At 40.3% G+C, this 23,623-nt stretch overlaps 1 protein-coding gene and 1 long non-coding RNA gene across 2 annotated transcripts in view; one reads left to right on the top strand and one right to left on the bottom strand.

Annotated features, from left to right (window-relative positions):
• Window positions 1-1,688: 1,688 nt before the first annotated feature.
• On the bottom strand, window positions 1,689-21,641 carry LOC148116910 (uncharacterized). The gene is made up of 2 exons (XR_015731539.1): window positions 21,410-21,641; window positions 1,689-1,846 (listed from the first exon to the last, which is right to left on the bottom strand). It is a non-coding gene; the product is annotated as an uncharacterized LOC148116910 (long non-coding RNA).
• PKDCC (protein kinase domain containing, cytoplasmic) overlaps window positions 21,622-23,623 on the top strand; it is a 39,639-nt gene continuing 37,637 nt past the window's right edge. The window contains exon 1 of the mRNA XM_034427698.3: window positions 21,622-22,715. Coding sequence (XP_034283589.2) covers window positions 21,972-22,715 — 744 coding nt within the window. The 5' untranslated portion in view covers window positions 21,622-21,971. The remainder of the gene's footprint in view (window positions 22,716-23,623) is intronic.

Consider the following 23,623-nt stretch of genomic DNA (forward strand, 5'->3'; position numbering starts at 1 on the left):
TTATTTCATTACTTGTAATTCACAGAATGTACAGTATGACTCAGTGAGTTAATGATCACATGATGGAGTTCAATCTATATTTTGTTTTAAAATATGAACTGAACTAAATCCTAGACCAGTGATGGTGAACCTTTTTGACACTAAGTGCCCAAACCAGAAGGCACGTGCTGGAGCGCCAAAAACCTGAAGATCAGCTGGCCGGTGCGTGCGTGCATGCCTGTTTTGGTTGTTTTCAGGGCCATTTTCAGGTCATTTTTTGGGCTGTTTTCTGGTGATCTGGTGCCCGTGAAGACCAGCTGGCCGGCGTGCATGTGCATGCTGGAAACCAAAAGAACAGCTGGCGATGGCGCGCATGCCCACAGAGAGGGCTCTGCATGCCATCTCTGGCATGCATGGCATAGGCTCGCCATCATGGTCTTAGACCTTTCCCACTTTTCCTTGGTCTGCATTAATTAGCAGTTGTTTGCCTAAAACTGTAGCTAGCGGCTGTGCTAAATAGTTGGCTTACCATTTGACAGCATTCAGTCTCCATCTAAGGAAACACAAAAAGGTGAAGAAAGCAAGAATACATTATGTATTCATTTGAAAGTAGGAACATGACCCTATTCCTGAACTTATGAAGACTTGGTTGCTTACATGCATTCTCTGGTATTCACACAGATGAGTACATGCAACCTGAAAATATGTAGAATATCATTTAGAGATATTATGGGGAAGACAAAGAAATGTTGTCAGCTTTATGTGGCTTGGATTCATGTGACACATTAAATCCCATAACCTGGGATAACAAAATGCAACAGCTGTATTTACATAATATAGAAACAAATAAACCACTTTATGGCTTAAGGGAAAAGCCCAGTTCATCCACTACACTAACACAATCAGTGTTCCCACAAGACCCTGAATCACAAATAACCTGACCCCATTTTAATCTCTTCTAGCCTATGTATGTTTGTGAGAATACTGGAGGAAGGAAGTCAACCATGTTCAAAATAGTACAGTGAAAAAATAATGAGAAGGAGTTAGTACAATGGGTACAAAGCTGTGTTTTGAATAGGTCTCTTGGTAATATTTGCAGGGTGAAGATCTCTATAAATCAATTACTAGCTGTTGGCTCAAGGGGTTAATTAGATTCACTCCATCCTGCACACTGAAGGGAGTGGTGTTACAAGAACTAGGAGAGTTCACTAGAGGTCTGGGAAGAGAACTAAAGTCATTTTTCCTTAGAAATCATGTCATTCTGAGACATATCTGATTCCTGATTTATAAGGGGCTTGTGTTTAATATGGAGGTGGACCTTGAAACTGCTTGTAAGTCATACTTGGTGATGGGAGAAAATGCATGCCAGGCGGTCTTACAAAACAAGACAGTACTAAAAATATATTAACTCTGTGTTGTTGATCTACTTAGAGGAAATATTAGAAATTACAGATGGGAGAATTACATGTATATATTTCCACCCTAATGTAAAGTCTTGAAGTGACTTCTAATCATATGAATTGGGGTAATAAAGAAAGGGGATTATCAGGCAGAAAGATGCATCAAGTGCTGCATTCTAAATGGCAAGCGAAGCTTAGAAAAAAAAACCCAAAATTTTAATTTCATGTTGATTTAAGTTACATTAATGATAAACCATATATGTCCCCTAAAATATGGAAAACATGAGGAAATGCAGAAACTTTCATAGATGATGTGGATGATGATCATTTTTATTGATAACCAAAGCGGTGACCAGAGAATTGATGTTATATTGCCGTAGCTATTCTCATCCCTGGCTGCTCTATTTTGGACCAATTACAATTTGGGGATCATCTTCACAGAATCTTCATGTAATCGAAGTGTGTGCCTGTAAAAACAGAAATCACCGCTGTCAGGACTTCATGGTCGAATATGGTTACAACTGGTGCATCAGCCTAAGCTCCATAAAGCCTATAAAATAGTGAAAATAATAGTTTCCACCTACTATTCCAGCAGGATTTGTGAGGCTGTTACTGAATGAAGATGTTTCTGATTGAAGGGTGATTCTTGCTTTGCTGTAATTCCTTCTAGTTTCAGAAATTGTCAAAATCTATGAATTCAGTCATGAGAACTTAGAACACCTCCTACAGATCAGGTCAACCTACCAGCGGCCCTGCATTCTGTGTCCCTACTCAAAACTATTAAAAGGAGGATGCTATGTCTATTCTGTTTTTGCTACTTACTTCCTGTTACTTAAAGGATTCTGCCAGAGATTACAAAGATAATAAATATCTTCAAGATATCCTGACCCTTTATAGATCTAATGACATGAAGACCACCCACATCAGCAAACCTTTTGCCAGTCTTGTCAAAATTCCTGTGGCATATCCTTCGTTTGAAACTCCTCAAGTGCTTCAGCAGAGAAGAAATTAACAGATGCACTTTCCTCAGTCATCAGGACTTAACCTCAAATCCAGAGTGGTATGTGGGGATGCTGTGATGGATTTCATCCAAGGAGACCTGGGCTACACACAATACCTTATCAAACCACAAAAGCTTACTGACTGACTGTCAGCCAAACCTTGGCTTGGTTTACCTCACAATGTTCTTTTGAAGATAAAAAGGGATAACTCTGTATATGCTGCTCTGTGTTATTAAGAGGAAGAGTTGGCAACAGAATAAAGGAACCACCTTTTCTTTTCCTTTCAAGTGTTTAGAACACATGCGTATGCGTGTATGTGTAAAAGGAAGAAAGGAAGACAAGCAATGACAATAATGTATCAAAGATAATCTTCAATTTGTTTCTTCTTTTAGATATTTTTTTTGAAAAAGATTATGGAGGTCCATAATTTTAAATTCTCTCACAAATCTATTTCTTGCCATATTTCAGAAATCTTGTTTTCATAGGAGATATTTGACAGTTTACAAAAGTTTTTTCCCCAGTTTATAATATCTAAAGTACCCACTTTTAATTTTTTTTACATTCTTTAGAACTGGCAATTCATCTCAGTTTACAGAAATAACTTTTTTTTTTATTTTTGCTTCTCACTCTCTGGAGTTGACAAATTTTCTTAGTAGACTTTTGAAAGTAGACCTATCAAAATACGCTCAATGTCTAAACAAAATATTTCCCCTCATTCTCTTTTTGCATTTTTATTAACTTTTTGGATAGCAAAAACTGCAGACAAGAATTATAATTCCATAAATCATATTTTTTTTTTCCTAAGACTTATGGTTAGTTGCATTATAATTCTCTCCAAATTGCATTGCCTTTTTGCTAAGTGTTTGCTTAGTTAAGGCATTTGGCAGTAAAGTATAAAAACCAGAATTTCAAAAAACCTGAAATCTTTCCTGAAGGATTCTCAAAAGTGACACTACTTGTTTTGGATAGCTTTCAAGGAAAATGCAATAACTGACAGGCAGCTGAAAGAATAGGAGTTGGGAAGAAATAATGGAAAAAAGAAACATGTAAAGTTATTTAACAAAGATGGATGGGATTTTGAAGAGGATCTTTGCTTCACTGATGCTTCAAGTATTAAAATAACTTTCTTAAAGCAAAATTGCAAACAAAATTACAAAGTACAGCAGATGCCCTACTTCAAAGCAGTGGATCAACCAGACAGAAGCCATTTCCTTTAAGGCAAGGCCACAATAGAGAAGGTTTGACCTCATTTTGATGATTCTTCAAGCAGAGTGCATCTCTTTTCATAAAAAGAATTACTAGGGACAACATGATAACAGTGTTCCAATATTTAATGAGATGCCACAAAGAAGGAGGGTGTCAGCCTACTCTCCAAAGCACCAGAAGGCAGGACAAGAAGCAATGGATGGAAACTAATCAATGAGAGAACCAAGCTAGAATTAAGGAGAAATTTCCTGACAGTTAAAACAATTAATCAGGGGAAGCAACTTGACTCTAGAAGTTGTGGGTGCTCCAACATTGGAGGTTTTTAAGATGAGATTGGACAACCATTTGTCTGAAAGGGTTTACGGCTTGAGCACGGGGTTGGACTAGAAGACCTTCAAGGTCCCTTCCAACTCTGTTATTCTGTTATTATATTATTCTTTGGCCACATAAAATAAAGCACACACACAAACAAAAGAAAGTGTCCATGAAGTAACCAAGAATGTTTTAATCCCCTGATTTTTAAAATTCAGGCAGTAATAAGGGCTGATTAAATGAAGAATTTTTGTTTTCTTTTAAATACCCTTGAATAACTCACTCTTTTCAGCTTTTAAAAAATAAAGACTGAAATGGAATAGGTGAGGAAAGCCTGCAACTGCTCAACTTTAATGAAAAAGCCTATATCTTCCTTATATGGCTTTCCCTTTCCCTATTTTGGGGAAAACAATATTGCATATCTTCATTTAATTCATTATGGAAATAAAGAAGGAAGGAAGGAAGGAAGGAAGGTTTAGAAATGAATGAAATGTGTTTGGATGTAAACTTTTGCATTTCTCTGGTTTCCCTTCTCACCTCTCAAATCTAAACCTTTCCCCTGCCGAAACTCGTGATGTGCTGCTCTGTTAATTCCAGCCAGTAGCTTTGTTTATAAGCTCTTGTTGATTTTTCTTCCAGACTAATGTAATTAAGTACACTCAAGACAGCTGGTTTAAATGCACTTCAGATTTTGCATTTGTAGGTGTCTGTAGCACACTTTATATTCCATGGGACAGAGAGTTGCTGGAGCAAGGAACCCAAAGGAACATTTGTTGTTATTGCTGGTCTTCTGAAAATTAAGATCTTGAACACTGAAGTATTCCAAACAAGTCATTTTCCAAAGTGAAATGTTGGGCAGTCTGAGGCAAAAAAGATTATGGAAGAATATTTTCAAATGGAACCTGTAAGAAGATTAATAAGCTCTACATAGGGCTACCCTTGAAAAGTATCTGGAAGCTTCAGCTGGTGCAGCCATACAAGCAATATTGATGCCCAAAGAAGAACACATGCAATTCTTCAATGCAGGTCTGTGAACTGTATTGGGTACCAATTTGCTTCTGGGTCCAATTTAAGGTGCTGATCATGACCTATAAAGCCTTACATGGCCTAGGGCCAGGTTACCCATGGAACTAGCTTTGTCCCATTACATCAGCCCATTCCACCCAGTCAGGTAGGGTAGATAAGTTGCAGACCCTGTCAGTTAAAGAATTTCAACTGGCAGGTCTAGGAAGAAAGACTTCTCTGCTCTTGTCCCCTCCCTATGGAATATTCTTCCCCCAGTAGTGAGGCAGGCCCCCACTCTCCTAGCCTTCAAAAAATGGATTAAAACATGGCTCTGTGGCCTTGCATGGGAAGCCCAAAGGAGCATGCAATTGTTGGATTGGTTAGTGCCAGAAGAGCCTTCTCTTTGCCCCAGTTAACCAACTTTTAACGGGCTTAATTTATTTTTGCCTCCTTAAATTTTTACTTTTTTTACTTTTTACTTTTAACTTTACTAGTGCGCTAGTAGGTTCCCGCTGGATGTTATCAAATAGAATCAAAATTGTCATTAATTGGGGATGACTTGATTTGGCTTCCTTTATTGAACAGAAAGTTGCATGTGATGGCTTAGAGTGCCACCTTGCAATTCTATGATTTTTTTTAAAAAAAATGAAAGGAAGAAAAAAAATGATTTTTTGAATGCATAAGAAAGAATATGTTTGTCGTTGATATTTGTTCTGGCTGGAATATTGATAAATATCAAGTGTTCTATTTATGTAGATAACAATAGCCTTGCTTAGGCAATCATTTGAATGCTTAATAGCTCCCAACCATTTAGTACATATAATCTGAGACTCCAAGGCTGTAATCTGGAGGATTTAGTTTTCATTACATACATCAGTGTTTCTCAATCTCAGCCACTTTAAGATGTGTGGACATCAATTCCCAAAATTCTGTAATCAGGAGAGAGTGAGAGTGAGAGTGAGAGTGAGACTGAGAGTGAGAGAGAGGGAGAGGGAGAGGGAGAGAGAGAGAGGGAGGGAGGGAGAGGGAGAGAGACAGGGAGGGAGGGAGAGAGATCCATCTTCATTTATGGTGGGGTGCATACTACTCCTTATATTACTCAACCCTATTAGGTTGAGCTAAAAAAGAGTGATTGGACCAAGATCACCCAGTTGGCCCTTATTCAAAGACAGAATTAAAACACATGGTCTCCTGGATGCTATTCCAGCAATATAACCACTATACCAAAGTAGTCCTTAGACATATAGGAGAGTCTGTATGGTACACTGATTAAGGTGCTGGGCTAAGAGTGAAGTAGCTCAGATTCTAGTGCTCCCTGAGAAGAGAATCTATCCAGCTAAATCAACCTTATATTGGGAAGTTAGGTAAATAAAGAGATAAACAAATAAATAAACCGTAAAGGTAGATTCCAGTCTATAACCTTCAATAAAGAAGCCTTCATTATTCACTGGACTGATTCAGGTGTCTGTACATCACAGATATTCTATGGATAAAAACTTCTGTGGATTCAATTGGAGGAAGCATGGCATGTTTGTAGGAGTTAAAAACTATCTCAATGAAATTTCTATTAGCAAATACTTCTAAGTAATTCCCCATATAATGGAAAAATATTTTTATCCACCTATTAAAGGAATAAGCCTTCTTCTGGAGATTAAGGTGCTGGATTTAAGAATGGAGTGTTTTAAATACCATAAATAAGGCTGTTTTCTTTTATCTTTACAAGATTTTTGCTGGTAAGGTAAGAGGGAAGAATATAAGAGGGTGCTTGGCTCAGTTTCAAATGGGCATTTGAGATAAGATCTCCCAAATTGGGAGATCTTATGGAAAACGTCCATAAAAACATGTTGTTTAGCAGTTTTACCAGAAAATATGCAACCAGTATAATATGGGGTTACATTTAGCTTTTGAATGGTAAACTAGTGCCACGCTCCAAAAAAAGTAGGTTAAGTCCAAGGAAAGCAATGGGTTTAGCCAGTCCAAATTTGATTTACTTTAAAATACATTTGATTGAAATTTACACTAAATTAATAAAGTAGAGTTTATAAGATTCCTCTCCATGTATTTAGTAACGTATCCATTCCAGGACATTACGAATTCAATTGCATGACAACTTTAAGAGGGCTCTGGAGAGGCAGATCCAATGTTCTGGTTAGCCATGTGTGACTCTGAAGCATCAGGCTGTGTGTCTCTTTACTTTTATGCTTATGCAACTTTTGGCTCAGCCAGACCAATGAAGCCAAATTGTCAGGGCTGGTGGCTTCATAAACTACCAGGTATTATTGTTAGCCCAGGACTAAAAAAAAAAAAGGGCATTGCAAACCATCTGTCAGGCCACAATCCAGCTAGAGGGCTATGTTCAGTTTTGTGAGTCACAAGTTCAGCGGGTTTCTTTTAGACCTATCCCATTTCATCTCTTATTCCATATTAATTGTGGCTACATCAGATTCCTTAGCCTAGAGGAAAAATAACCTCAAAAATCAATGAGGTCACCCAGCTTAGACTGTTCAGCAGACAGGGGTTGAAATTTGCTGTGGAATGTTAATTGGGATATTGGGCAATTTATAATTTCTTACTAAGAATATTGTCCCTGTGTTTTTTGATTTGAGGGAATAAAGTAGTGGGCATACTACATTTAGATAAATTGTCCTTTCTTGGCATACGGAGTATCTGAATGGGAGTATAGTTACTATATGTAGTGCAGGTACCAGTAATAGTATTCATTGGCTAGAACCTGAGAGGCAAAGGAATAGGATGTGACATAAGCAGATCTCTCCCAGTTGGCAGTCTTCAGTGAAATTAAAATCTCAACACCTGGCTGAGCTCAAGAGAAGCCCTATTTGTCAGGGGTGTCAAACTCGCAGCCCACGAGCCAGATGTGTCACACAATGGCCATGCCCACCCCTGTTTTACCAAAGAGGAAAAAAGTCATGATACATCACATGACGACGTGACGACGTGACGACGTGAGTTTGACACCTCTGGTCTAGACGCTAGAGTGTTTAAAGATTTTTGGAGTGTTCAATATGGATCCATGAAGTCCTACGAAATACTTCAGAAAGGGCTAGTCAGGTATTTGTTGGGCAACGGAAGCAGTGTGCCCAGGTCAAAATAATCATGAAAGACAGCGCCCCAGTGACATATCAACTTCATGCACATGGCAATTAAAATAGCCATCAGGAGCTGGTCAAATCCCAGTTCCTAACCGTATCATCAATAACTCATCCTAGATAATATTCATGGCAAAAACTTTGTGGGGATGAGAGGAAAAACACTAGTTTAAAACTGAAATAGCTAAAGACAACTTTAACTTGCTTCTTTAATGAATTGATGTTATCATTATCATTTATTAAACTTGCTACCCAATTCCCAATGACTCTGGGCATCTCACAACAATCAAAGAAATCACAATAAAATTAATAAAATGGATAAAAGATGATGAACATGATGAGATGAAGTGTCTCACTCTCCTTTACCAAAGGCCTAGGTGGAGATCAGGTCTCCATGGCTCTTTTAAACAACATCAGAATGGGAGGGGAGCGGGTGGGGGGGGAGAGACATCCAGATGTCATCAATAACTTTGTCCCAGAGGGAATGCAGAAGTTGTGCTTCCAGGATCCTGAGAGATGATATTGTTTAATTGAATCCAGAGAGCACACCCACCCTGCAGGATTAAATCTTCTGGGTAGTATTCTGGACCAGTTAACACACACACACACACACGTGATCAAGGGCAATCCCATGTAGAGAGCATTGCAGTAGTTAAGCCATGATCAGGGCATGAGAGATTGTGTGATCCCTTTGAGATAGCCAGGTCAAGAACAGACACTGCAAGGATTATAGGAATGCTACTTTATAGTTGTAGTAGCTATCAACAGAATCTTGAAAGCCTACCCACAACTTTCACTACCCCTTTAGAAGGACCATAAGGTCAAGCTAGAGGTTTTCTAACCCTTTCTCACTCTTTTTATTTTCTTGGGGCTGACTAATCTTTTACCACTTCCATCTCTTTCTCAAGGCCAGAGCTAAATTTTTCTATAGTTGAAGTTAAAATTAAAGCTACAGTATATCAATAGGACATGTTTAAAAACAGCTAATGGAATACGTTTGTACAGTGGCTTGGGAGACATGAGAATGAGCATTTACAAGTTCTCCATTTTACTATCCATTCTTGAAATCTAAGAATCCATTCTTTGAACATGAGAGGGGTCATCAAATAGGTTGAAAAGAAAATTTGAAATATTAGAGAGAAGAAAAGGAAGATTTGGAGCTGAAAGACTGAGAGAAGGGCAGAAAAGGCCAATGTAGAAAACAAAATAAGCCCAAATAAAGATCTGAGAAAATAAATGGGGAGAATTGTGCGTTGGATTATTGATATTACTGATCACATATACCTAGATCTAATACTCTTGTTGAGTTACTTTGAGTTGACTGCATATGTTGGGAATGTTGCACATCCACCAGGGTTAGATTTTTTCCTAGAAAACAAGCAGCAGAACATACGGCTGATTTTAGTAGTTAGTGGAAAAGATGTGACAGAGAAACCAAGCACATACGAGAAATGAAGCCACAAACTCAGACTCAAAACTCAGTACCATTATCAGTAGTTTAATAATAAGGTACAAATAGTTTCCCTTAAGCTGAATTAAAAAATAGCAATACAAAAATATGTACATGATCTTAATTATGAATTAGATTGATGCTGTTTTGTAATTATAGTTGCTATTTATTTAATATTAAGTCAATGAAAATCTTAAAATTATGTAATATATACATAATTGGTGCACAGTGGTTAGAATGCTCACTCCAGGAGTTTGATTCTGAATGGCTCAAGATTGACTCAACCTTCCATCCTCCCAAAGTTGGTAAAATAAGGACCCAGATTGTTGGGGGGCAAGATGCTGGCTCTGTAACTGCTTAGAGAGGCCTGTAAAGCATGGTGAAGCAATAAGTCTACGTGCCATTGCTATTGCTATTGACAGTATGGAAGACTTGCTATCTGACCTACCTCATTCAGTGTGGACTCTGAGATTTGTATCAACAAAGGTAACATTGTTCATTTTCTGTGTTCCTGCATTAAGAGCATGGAAAATACACAGCTCAGATAGGACATGTGCATGTGATTTTTTTAAAATGAAAATTTAAGTATTTTCATTATAGATTTCATTATTCTTATGATTAAGGTTGAGAGAGTTCATCAGGCAGATGGAAAGCTTTGATGTCTAAATTGAAGTCGTGATAACATCTGAGTTTAACTGGTATCTTCTACAAAAGAAAATAGAAGCCCTGAAAGATGAGAAAAGGTTCTTGATCTTGAGGTCCTTCTTGGGTCAAGTCTAATCAGTGTTTATGTGTAAGAGACAGTCTGTGTTTTTGGACCTGGGAAAGAAAACTGGCCAAAGCCGATATTGGCTACTCAGTATACTCAGTATACAATACTCAGTCTTTTCAAACAGGGGATCTGTGGGTAGAGTTCATAAAATTATTGAATTGTGAAGTTGGAAGGGGCCACAAAGATCATCTAGGTAGCCTTCTGCAATTTACAAGGCAATTCATTTAGCGCTTCATTTTGAAAGGTAGTCAGGTAAAATTCATAATACTTAAAACAGTGAGTGCACTTTTTATAATGTATACTTTAAATTTGGAGCTTAATTTGAATACAAGAACTGAAATATGAAGATTTTCTTGCACGTAATTAATGTTTCATTCATTTCGGAGGAATTTGCAGATATCAGTTAACCATAACAAATAAAAGCAAATCTTCATTGGGGAAGTAGGAACAATGAAGTTCAACAGATAATAGACTACAGTTTGGCAAAGGGGTCAGCAGTATACAATCTTCCTGACTCGGGGAAAGGTATTACCATTTATTTCTAAACGTCTATCAAGTCCTATATATAAAACTATATTGAAATACTATGTAAATATATCCTCTTTTGAGGAGGTGAATTCTGACTTTTTAACATTAACATTAATCAGAATACAGCTGGAAGAGTGCTTGGAGATCTTCTAGTCCAACCATCTGCTCCAGCAGGAGACCCTATCCCACTTCAGGCTATCCAGTCTCTTCTTAAAAACCTCCAGTGATGAAGCACCCACAACTTCTGAAGGCAAACTGTTCCACTGGTTAATTGTTCTCCCTGTTAGGAAGTTTCTCCTTAATTCCAGGTTGCTTCTCTCCTTGATTTTAGTTCCCATCCATTGTTTCTTATCTTGCCTTCTGATGCTTTGGAAAATAAATTGACTCCCTCTTCTTTGTGGCATCCCCTCAAATACTGGAATACAGGAACCCTGACAGGAATACTGCTAGCATGTCACCCCTAGTCCTTCTTTTCTTTAGACTAGCCATATCCAATTCCTGCAATCATTCTTCATATGTTTTAGTCTCTAGGCCAGGGCTGTCAAACTTGCGGCCCACAGGCTGGATGTGTCACATGCCGGCCAGGCCCATTCCCGGTTTAGCGAAGGGAAGAAAAGTCCCAATACGTCACATGACGATGCCGTGACAACGTGAGTTTGACACTCCTGCTCTAGGCCTTTAATCACCTTAGTTGCTCTTCTTTCAACTTTTTCCAAAATCTCAACATCTTTTTTGTAATGTGGTGACCAAAACTGGATGCAATGCTATTCTATCAGTTATTAGCAGAAATCAGCCTAAGCTTATTCTTGCTGTTTATTAGTGTCTTTATATTGCAAAGATGGCTTTTCCAGGGGTACTACTGTTGAACACCAAACCATTATGTGGACCTTTCCTCCCATCTGATCTGCCAAGTCAAGCCTTTGCTTGTGTTGTTAAGTGCTAGAAACTAAGTGAAATCCTCAGTTTTGCTACCAGTATGTGGTCTTTAAAGCATCTTCCAGCCTTCTGGCTTTTTCTTTTGGGCTATTGACATTCCTATTCCTGATCTATCTCAGGTAAAATTGTGATGCAAAGTCCCTGCCTAAACAAGACCTTTCAATAAGACAGAATTGGCTCCATTATCTGATCTGCAATCTCCAACAGGGCGGGAGGGTTAAGCCTCCATTGTGTGCTTGAGGGGAGGCTTTCCTTTGCTTATATGTGAAGGCTGCTAATCCCACTCTAAATGGATTCTGTGATTAAGATGTAAGGGATGGTAAATAGCTGTTAGGTGTCTGAAAACAATGCCAGCAATTTGGAGGAATTATAACCCTTGAAAAAGGCTACTCTACCTCGAAGAGACTGATGGGGGGAATCTTTGTTCATGCCATAGGGGAAATCAGAACCACCAATTCCACTAATTGGTTCCAAGAAATGGATTTAATAAAAATATAAGAAAGGTGTGGTCACATCTAAAATATAAAAAAAAATAACGTTTGTATTTGCTAACTTTGTTTTGGGAAAGAAGAATCAATATTTACATGCATGTTTATGACACACATGTTTATTCTTCTGATTTTTCTCCTAAATCCCAGGAAGCTGTTTTAGATAAAGTCAGAATATCTGTCTTATCTCTGACAATGCAAGTTTTCTAATATCTGTAGTAGCACATTCACTGATGAGCACAAATTGTGCAAAAATATGGATTGAAGGCACTTTGGATGTTGGATACACTGTCAGCCATTTGAAATTGATTTTTAGGATTGAACAAACAGTTGTCACCGGCCATTTCTTATGCTGACTAACTTAGAACAAATCAATTGGAATTTGTAATAAATAACAACAAGATTAGAAAGACATGGCAGAAAATCAAATATTTACTCAAAGGAAGATTTAAAAAAAAACCTAAGCAGGGCTGACCTGGTTAAGTACTTAATTGAGAAAGCTACGGGAAATCTTAAAGCTATAGATTAGATTGTGATATCCAAGAAACATATTGAAAGAAGGGGATGATAACCAATCCTATATGGTTGCCAAGGAAACTACATGGATGTGTTCATGCAGTGACTAGAAACTGAATTCAATTCAAGGAAATATTTTGTTTTACTTTTAACTGATGTTCATTTGTCAACCAAATTTCAAAACACTTTAAGAAATTCAGTTGCCTGACATTCTGTTGCTCTTTTTAGCCCTTTGGTTAGATGAACACATACAAAGTATGTTTTCATAGATTATGACACACTGTTAGGAAAAAATACCTGATCTAATCTTGCTACTAATTATTTTATGTTCTCTTTCTGAACATTTGAAAGGGTAGCTTATAATAAATCTATAGATCTGCAGCTCACTCTCTTTGTAGAAGAACAATCCTTGGGTGATTCACAGCAATGTTTCTTCAGTTAGGTTCCATGGAATACTAGCATTTTCAAAAAGAAAAGAAAAGTTTTCTACAAATTATTTTCAAGATCCAGAAGGCTCAAGGTTGTCTCAGCCTTCCATCCTTTCTAAGGTAGGTGAAATGAGGACCCAGTTTGTGGGGGCAATAAGCTGACTTTGTATAAATATATACAAAAGTATGAAGGCTATTGCTTAATGCATTGTAAGCCGCCCTGAGTCTCTGGAGAAGGGCGGCATATAAATCAAATTTAAAAAAAAAAATCCATTCAGTTGGATTAGCTGAAGAAGTATTCAAAGATACTATTCATGAATTGAGAGGAGATGTTGGAAAGCTTCTCAGACATCATGCTGAAACCACATAAAAAATTGCTAGATGATTTCTAGTTGAAAGTCCAGAGTAGACTTTCAGGGAAGAGACTTTGAAGGCCGACTGCCATTTCCTTAAATACAGCATTGTGGTAGAATCTTTTCAGTATAATGAATTAAAAAAATATGCCAAAATAATCTGATTTTTATTCCAATTACGATTATTTTTTTTTAACAAATATCACTTCAGACTATTGTAATATGCTGTCATAAATCCTACTAAGATTCATAATTGATGAAAGTAACATACTGTAAATTAAAGTGTAAGACGGAAAATACAAAATTATTAAAAAGTGACTTATTTCAATATTATCCCTCCCCCCTTTAAAAAAATAGAATCATGGATATATTTCATTTTTAAAACTTCATTGTTTCACGGTCTTGAATATTTATGTTTTACAGCAACTGGGCAATAGCCATGGTCTCCTGCTGTGTAGCTCATTGTTCATTTTATAAGAGGTGAATCTAAACCTGGCTTGGATTTTCAAGCCACGTTTCTCAAGCTGTATTAAAGGTCTCTTTACTTAAATTACCCCCTCTGATTGCTATTCAGGCCAAATCATACATTGAAATCCATGAAGGAGCTTTTTGCTCTATTGGTTTGCAGGCAGACCAAAGCAAAAATAAAATAAAATAATAATAATAACACATTTTGCCATTAAAATATAAGTCAAATTAGAGTAGAAAACTGCTCCACTATTTTTGGAGTTAAGCTATTTGTATCTGCTCTTCTGTTCTCAGCTGTAGAATCAGCAGCAGCAGCAAAAATGGACAATGAATATTATATTTAACTGTATAATGATCGTTATGTAAACTTGAACAATAATGGTATACTAATATAACCCAACCAGATCATCAACTTCCTTTCATCAGAATTTTTCCCCTGCAGGACATCTGGAAATATTCAGCAGTTAATTGGGTAACATCAGTCTCTTCACATCTGTGAAGTTTTCATCTTATTGACTAGCAACCTATTTTCTCCTGGTTAATTCATTTTCTGACCAAAAGCACACAAATATGATTCTGCAAAACACTGGACACAAAGTAAGTGGTGTTTGTTTGTTTTTTTAAGCCAAGACTTATTTATTTTCATTTGTTAGCTTAATGCCCTTATTATACAAGCAGTCATAATGGGAATAAACTAGAGGTTTCAGTAGAAATTGGATGAGAGACAATTTTGTTTGGCCTGAATTTTGAAATGAATCAAACTATTTGAACGATTGCTATATATATAAAAAAGGAGAAATAAATATGCAGACACTAAGATCACATATGGGCCTTTGGGCACTTTCGATTTGCTTCCAGAAGCAGGCACCATTAGTGGCACTTAATTGATTGAATTTGGCTTAGATGTCCCTATGCCCACCCAGGCATAGGGACATCATTCTGTGCTTCTTCTCAGATTATACATGCTTTCTGGAAATCTGCAACAATTAGAGCAGCATGTTCAACACCATGAAATGTGAAAACTGTACTCATCAAAATCTCAATGTCACAGCTTATAAAGTCCATAGTAGTTCAATTAGGAGTTTTTTGTTTATTGATGATTGCCTGTTTATCATGTACCAGGATGCAGCAGTGCAGTACACAATTTCTCACCATTTCACATTAAAATCTCTTTAAGAAATAAAAAGACTCAACTGTCATGACCTTTTAAAGTACAGTTTTATCATGAATACCTAAAAGTGACTTTTAGGTGCAGGTCAATTAATACATGGCAGGAAACACTAAACTTAGATCAGGAGGAGACTTTCCCCTTCTCAAGGTTTAGGCAATCAAAGATCTTAGTTTGTCCAATTAACTTGAAGTATATTCAGTTTACATTCTGAGTGAATGACCACCACTTGTCACTTTTTAAAGATTTGAATGTATGACAATAATAAAAGATTGAGGGACAGAAAATGCCAAGGGTCTTGGATTGGTCTGCCTTTTTCTTTAAGGACTCTTTCTGCAAGTTATTATCAGATTCCCACCCCCTTTTAATTAGTGCTTCATGGTTGACATGCCATCCAGTTAAAAGAATATTGCATTTAAATTAGGAACATATTTTTGATGGAAGTTCAGATTCAGATTCTCTTTTGGAATGTTCAGCATGTCACTAGAATTCCACTGTAACTTTAGAGTTTTGGGTTAAATATGGATCCTATCAGAAATGAGATGAATGTTCTGAGTTCTTCCTTCTGAGATAAGTTTATGGATCATTTTAACATTCCATGTGCATTGAGTAAATAAACAACTTGGGGATAGAATGGTTGGATTGCAACTGGATAGACCTGGGCTCAAATCTTCCAAGTTTTGGCCACGATTTCTGATCAATCACTATCTCTCTTTACCCTGCAGAACTGAAGTAAGAATAAACAGAGGAAGATAATTATGTGCAATCACTCTTTATGCATAAGAACCAGGCAAAGAAATAAATGTTAAATAATATTATGCAGTACTTATAATACAATATGCATTATATTTTATTTAGAAAAGGTGTTCTTTTAGTATCCAATTAGTTTCTCTTATGTATTTGTAAGCAAGAAAACAAATAAAACTTTGTTTCTAGATTCTAGAATAGGATTCTATGCTCTAATCAAACATATTTTTGTGAATTCAACTTGCAAGGCAAAGTGACCATTCCCTCCTCTCTCTATATACCAGGGGTCTCCACCCTTGGCAACTTTAAGATTTGTAGACTTCAACTCAGGTTTGCTGTCTGAGGAACTCTGGGAGTTGAAGTCCACAAGTCTTAAAGTTGCCAAGGTTGGAGACCCCTGCTCTAAACTGCACTCTGTTTCCCTTGAGAGCTGATCAGCCACCATGCACTCTTGTCTGCACCAGGGAGCAGATAATTTATATGTAAATCTCCTACTTGCACTGTATCCATGAACAATCAGATACCGTGTTTCCCCGAAAATAAGACCCTGTCTTATATTTTTTCAAAATAAGCGCTTGGCCTTATTTTCGGGGAGGTCTTAATATTTTGGGGCACGTGGAGCAAGATGAGGCTCCTCTTGCCATCTTATCTGACTTCCAGCTCCGTCACATTTCTTGGCCGTTGTGTGCAGGGAAACAAGTTGTACCATAAAAAAAAACTTCTCATGAGTTTGAGAAATTGGAATTAATTGATAAGGGTGTGTGGGGTGCATGGGGCATGTTACCTCTCCCTTTCCCCTTCTCCGGCCTCGCCTCACCTCACCTCATGTTGTTTGCTTGGCAAGCAACCAGAGGAAATGGCAGGGACCGGTTGTGCATGCGTCTAAGTATTTTTGGGGAGAGCTTATTTTCAGGGGAGGGCTCATTTTTAGCACATGCGCACGAAAGCCCGATTGGGCTTATTATCAGGAGAGGTTCTATTTTAGGGGAAACAGGGTAGCTCTTCATTGGCATCACAGTACCATTTATAGAAGGAATGGACTACTTGCCACTCTTTCTATATTGAATTTTTACAAGGGAATATGTTGTCTGAACAGAACTCCTGTTAAGAATTAGAGGTATACAAAAAAAGAGATAGGCACACTAGTTTTAATTATGTATTTTTGTTTCCACTCCTATTTCACTATTAACAAAGTTAATTGCAAACTAAAATCTCAGGAAGAAGTAAGTAAAATGTTTTAAATTCTATTTTAAATTATTCATCCTTTTAAACTGTTTTATTAACATTTATATTTGTTGGAAGAAATATCCTTCCGGGTTCAGTTTCAAGTGGGGAAAAAGACACTGGAAACATGGAGACTCCTTGGAAAGATGGTTTAATGGTGGACAGGATCACATGGTTTGAGTTCCTGAGCAGAAAAGGGCAGAGATGCTGAGAGTCCCTGGGTTTTATACCCTCGCTGGCTTTGAACTTCCTGGGGCGCAGGAAGAGTATCCTGATTGGTTGCTGTCAAAGGTCATAGCTAGTCTTGCTGGCTGATGTAATCTCCCCAGGTGCCATGTGGGGAGTTTCTGTTGTTAGATGGGTCCTATTGTGTTGCAGATGATGGTCTATTGACAAAGGTGGGAGGATTGGGTTTCTGCCTCTGGCCCATTGACAAAGGTATGTGGGGGGGAGGCAGGAAGGTGGGAGCTGCTTTGTCTTTCTCCATTTCTCATCCAGGGAAATATATTCTGCCTTTTTAATATTTCCTAAAATATTTCATTCTTCTAGGAGAGAGGTGGGTGCTAACTTCTCACATATTTATGCAAGGAAACATACAACATACAATCTTTCTTGGTTACACTTGAAAATTATCTCTTTTCCAATCTTTTGGCTTAGCCATTTGTGCACCTGTTTCTACTGCCTAGTTTTTTTTTTCCAGTGTAGATTTTTATGACTCGTTAAAAGAAAAAAAATTCTTGGCAGGTTTAAGGTTCCTTCTTATTCCATTATAACCATCACGGTCATTCTTACCTACAGAAGCAAGTGTAGTACTTTTTCAGGAGGCTACAGAGGGTGTGAGGGTTAGGCTGTGGAACTGAAGTCACAATCTTGCTGAAGCTGAGAAACACTAACTCAGGCAATCATGTCTCCCATGATCCCATTGACAAGCTATGGAGTGGCAACCCCAAAGTATGAAAAGGTTGCTTTTTAAAACAGGTAGGCATTCCAAGCAGCTTTTATTTATTTATTTTTTTGTCTTGTTGGAGGGTGAAAGAAAGAATGAAGAGCAGGGCGGAGGGGAAACACGCATTTCATTATTTTTCAGCCAGATTTAGTCAAGAGCTGTTACAAAAGTACTACTGGGGTGTAGTAAGCATCATTGGACACATTAAAGCAGATCGGGCTAAAAGTATCACAACGAAATAAGACAGCCTGCTTGTCTTTTCTCAAGCACGAGCATTTTCTTTGCAGAAGAGACACGTTCCGCCTTCGGGATGTTAGTGGCAGCTTGTGCCTTGTACAATTAGTACCGACAAGGGAAATCGCCGGATCCAGAGCCACCTTGATCAAGATATTAGGCGGGCACCGATTCTTGTTCTTGCTTGTCCGCCCTTTTACTCTCTTCCCTCTGGCAGACAATTCAAACAGTGCCTTAATTGGCGCGTCTTGCTTGCTTTGTGCCGGCGACCCGAATGGCGCTCTCCAGCTATAACTTTCTCAATTCAAAGCACTTTCAGCTGGGGGTCTCTCTCTCTCTCTCTCTCTCTCTCTCTCTCTCTCTCTCTCTCTCTCTCTCTCTCTCTCTCTCTCTCTCTCTCTCACTCACTCACACTCTCCCTTTGTGTTCTTTCTGGGACTAATTTCATTTGTTAATTAGTTGCTAACAGCGTCGGCCCGGTGTAGATAAGCACACCATTAGCACTCGGCTTCGGCCAGTCTCCAGCAGAGCTGCGGCGACCTCACGCCGAGCCCGGGAGATGCAGGAGGGGCGCAGAGCTTCAACCCCCACCAGATCTCGGCGGGGCCCTTTCATCCCTCCCGCGGTAGCCACAACACAGAGCTCCCGGCTGAGGACTTTAATGAGGGGTAGGGCAACGCTCAGGGGGAGAAGCGGAGTTCTATGGATTTAAAATAAATAATAATAATAATAATAAAAAAATCCGCAGCGCGCCCACGCCTGTGAACCGGGAGAGGTCGTCAAGGAACTGAGAGGGAGCGCTCCTAATTTTTCTTTGTCTCTCTTTTTTACATTTAAAAGCCTCCAGAAAACTGTCCACTAATTGTAGACCCGCTCCCAACTCTTAGCCCGACGGTGAAATCGCTCTGCGCCCAGCCCACAGATGGCCATGAGATGTGTGGGATTACAAGGCTCATCGTCCCCAGCCAGCAGGAAAGACGAGTGTTGGAGACTTGCACACCCCAGAATCCCGGGATGAGGCAAGCCAGCACAGATTCCTTGAAGCCCTCATCGATCCGTTAAATTTAGCACGCCGTCCAATGAATTTCGACAAGTCCCTCCTATATACACATCTCCCCCCCCTCCCCACTTCCATGGGAGTTAAAACCCTTTGGCCTCGGGCGACGCCAGATTATAGGTGGAAAACTGAGCTGTAAATTTCTCACATAAACCTTCCCAGGAGATAAAAGCGCTCAAATAAAGCTTTTATTTCTCTCCGCCCCACAAACTTCGCAATCCACCTTGAGCAATATTTGTACGTGCGTGCTCTAAGCACCTTTGGCCGGGTAATCAGCGAGCCGCTGAGATTAATCAACCCGTTTCAACGGAGCTTGCCTGTGCGTTTAAAATCTGATTTTTATCCGGTCCTGCCCCCCTCGGTTATGCTCTGGTGGCGAAATAGAGAAGCCCATTGATTTAAATATCTTGTCAGAAGAAAGCTTACTTTCCACACATATACACACCCCGTGATTTTCTGCAGTTATGCGAAGAAAGAGGGAGGGAGGACGAAGAGGAGGGAAATGGCCTTTATTACGTGGCTTTAAAATATCAATTCGTTCTTAAAGTTATACTTTGAGTAAAGTCTAAAACCTTAACGTTGTTAAAGACTTCAGGAAAGAAATTTAGGGCCCCTTTAAGCCAAACAACGGAATGGCCTGAAAAGTATATTTGAAGAGAGATGGCCAGATCGTGCCCTACAGTTCGTTCAACAAAAATGGTTATGATTCCCACAACGTGAAATTAACCCTATTTATTATCACAATTCATGTAATGATATTACTAATTCGGATACTCCGCCCTTACCAAATCACCCCAGAGCGAAGTTACCTCTATTATGCCTTAATACATGAATGGACGGTAATGACGTTTAATTCTTTGCATTCCTATGATCTATGTTACGACTGAATTCATTTATTTTATTATGCAAATTTAATACACACCCCCTTGCAATCAACTCTGGGAGGCAAACAAAAATAAAACCGCATCTAGAACAACAACAGATTTTCTTCCCGAGTTCTCACATATTATCCAAACCATTGATTAACAAAATGGTCTAGGATTCCCTCTCCTCCCCAGTTCAAACCAGTGTTATAAGTGAACAAGTTTCATAAATTATGCAAATGCAGTTGCTTGCTTGGCCTATGAATGATTCTGGCTAAGCCTGTGATGGGAATACAATCATTGAGGAGCCTCCCCTACCCGTATTTACCGCTTGAGGTTGCTCTCATTTTACTAAAATTGCTAGTCTCGAGGATTACACTCACAATTGATTTTACCGGGCAAATCGATCTGTTTGTCAGCCCGGTAGAGCGACCAATGTAAGGGATTGATTGACATCCCTTCGCTGTGCATTTCGAAGGGCATGAGGGGAAAATCACTTTCGTGGGAGGGCAATTCGGTCATTTGGCCTTAAAGGGGGGGGGGCTCAACTACGCGGCATATATCACATGTACGAGCACATGTGCTTGAGGTTCATGATGGGCAGCACGAGTTAAATAAATATACTGCCGACTTGCTGTTTTTTTTTTTTTTTTAAACGGGAAAGCGTTTCATAAATAAAAGAAACGAAACACGCCTCTCCTAGTTTCTTCTCTGTTTGGGGTTGGTACAGATTTTTGAAAGGTGGGCTATTAAAAAAATCAAGTAATTAAACGCGGGCGCCAAAGATTTCCGGAACGTCTGTAAGTAACGCTCCTAAAGACTGTCAAAACGGAACTGTCTGGTCGTGTGAACAGGATGCAGGTCTATAAATACTCGCGAAAACCCAGGGCGGCAAAACCAAATTCATACGTAGAAATAAACACTCGGATAAACATGACTTTGGGAAGGTCCTGAAACGAGGCTGGGAAGTGCCACTTCATTTCACTTTCCCTCCCGCTTTCTCGCAAAACGCAACCGGCTTTCCCACACCTCTCCTGTAGAAACAGCAGGGCTGTGACAGACGTTGGAGGGCAAAACGTCAAATCCTCTTCGGACCTTAAGAGAGCGACGCCCTTGAAGGCTCCTTATCTTTCTGCCCGGCCGAAGGCTTCGTTTTCCCTATTCTGCCTTCTCGAGGCGCCACACGACTCCGATCGCGCAAGCGGGATATACTTTCCCTACCGTCCCGTTCCATTCAACTACCGTCTTTTGGGAGGCGACACCGTTATCGAGCTCCTGCCGCCTCTCCAGCCCCGGAGCGTCAAGGAGCGTTTCTGGGACTTGTAGTTCTCCGGCCCGTTGTGTTCTGGCCGCCACCTGCGACAAGAAGACTTCATTTCCCAGCTCTCCTCTCTGCTGTTTTCCCTCTTCCACTGGCGAGGCCGAGCCGTCAATCAGTTGGCGTCACAATGAATGTAGCACACTTGGAATTTTTTATTTTTTTATTTTTGGTATGTAAAAACTCTCCTCCTCCCCCCCTCCTCATTGGGGTGTACCTAATAATAAGACTTTCAGGGCGGGTAAAGGCAAGGCAGGAGGCAAGTGTCATGTGGGCTTCTTCAGCTCGCCTCGCCGAGGAGTGGCGAGGCAGCAGGGCTGAGTGAAGCCGGGATTTGTCCGTCCGTCCGTCTGCCTGCCTGTCTTTCGGTCATCTGGAATGGTGCAAGCGAGACGGCGGCGAAGCTGATCCCGAAGGCAAGGGAGCCCCGGCTGGAAGCTTCGCTTGTGGAGGCATCGCAGGGCAATGAAGCGGCAAAAGCTGGCCGTGGCAGCTGGCTTCTGCCTCTCCTTCTTGCTGGGCACTTTGCTCAACCTCTTATTCATCCCGGCCTTTGATCCCCTTCAGCAACAGCAGCAGCGAAACGCGGGCATCGCGCACTCGCTGGCGGGCTCGCCTCGGGACAGGTCGTGGGAGGCGGCGAGGAGAAGCGGCGGCCGTCACCGGCGCTGGGATTTAGCCCGGCAGATCCGAGAGCGCTACGAAGAGGTGCTGCGGTACCAACAGAGACAGCAGCCCGGAGAAACGGGAGCCGGAGCGGCGGGTGCCGCTGCTAAGTCTCGGCCGGCGGTGCGACCTCTGGAGAGGCGGCTCATGGATCTCGCGCCGCCGAGGCTCCCCTCCTCGCCCACCGACCGCAGCCCACGGGGGCTCCAGCTCAGTTCGGCCGCTCTCGTCGCCTCCGGGGCTCCCTGGGTCCCCGAATCCAAGCTGGAACTCTCCCTCGGGCCGCTTCGGTTGGGATGCCGGGACATCAGCAACGTGACCGAGGTCCATTACCTGGGCTCCGGCTACACCAAAGCGGTCTACAAAGCGGTGCTCAACAAGAGCCTGGCGGTGGCCTTGAAGTCCGTCGATTTTGGGGGGCACGACATCGACCATTGCGTCAAGCTCTATGGGTCTCTGGAGGACTGTTACAGGCTGGCCTCCTATAAGATCATCAAGGAAATGGTCCTTTTGCAACGGTTGCGGCACCCCAACATCCTCCAGGTAAGTAGGGAATCCTTGGTTTTAGGGACTTCAGATTGGTGTGGACTTGCGCGGCCCAGGCGGTGAGAGATGGGCGGACGCGGAGTTTAGGATTCAAACTCAGCATGGATTGCCTTTTCCTTAAGCGGAATATTAGTTCATCCATATATATATATAGAATACTTTGCAATACATTTGGAAGACGAATTGGAAGGGGAAAGGGAGGAAGACGAGGGCTGTTTTGTTATCAGCAGACAGAATGATTATTTGTCGTGGTCATAACGACAAATTTGAATTCTGTTCTCTTCCATCTGATGGGCCCGTGGAAGAGGCAACAGGGAGTTCATCTCCCCGGTGTATCAAAATTACTAGGACGTGTTAAGACTTTAGGGCTGGGCCACGTGCGATTTCTTGTTTAGCAGAGGATGAGATGTTGCAACCTATTGGGAAGTTGTTATAAAGTGAGCTGAACTGGCTTGGAAGGTAAGGTAGGATCGTGTTTCAAGCAGTTGAAATCAGGGCTAAATCCGGAACAAGATTTCCAATTTAAGAAGGCTGTTTTGGCTACCGATGCTCCTGTCTGAGGTCAGATGCCAGAGAAAGAGTTCTCAAAGTGTTTGCAGAAGAATGAATACTGTAGTGCCAGTCTCATCATCTTAAGGCCACAATTCCAAGCACTTAGAACTTTAAAGCATATATAGATTCCTGTGGAATTTATTTCCATTTAAATTCCCAATTGTAATGTGTAATGGCATCTCTATAAATGAAGCTGGAAATCATATGCAGCCTCCTGGCAAGTAAATCCTGCTGGATTTTCTCCTGAGCAAATTGCATGAACCTGGCCATACAGTCATCAAGAGTCGGAGCTCTGCTTGAGGGAGTCTTTATTTTTAGACATGCATAGTAGGACGGTGTTATGACAGTCAGGG

Source organism: Pantherophis guttatus, chromosome 1, assembly GCF_059756535.1.
Source record: "Pantherophis guttatus breed Tessera chromosome 1, ASM5975653v1, whole genome shotgun sequence".
NCBI lineage: Eukaryota > Metazoa > Chordata > Lepidosauria > Squamata > Colubridae > Pantherophis > Pantherophis guttatus.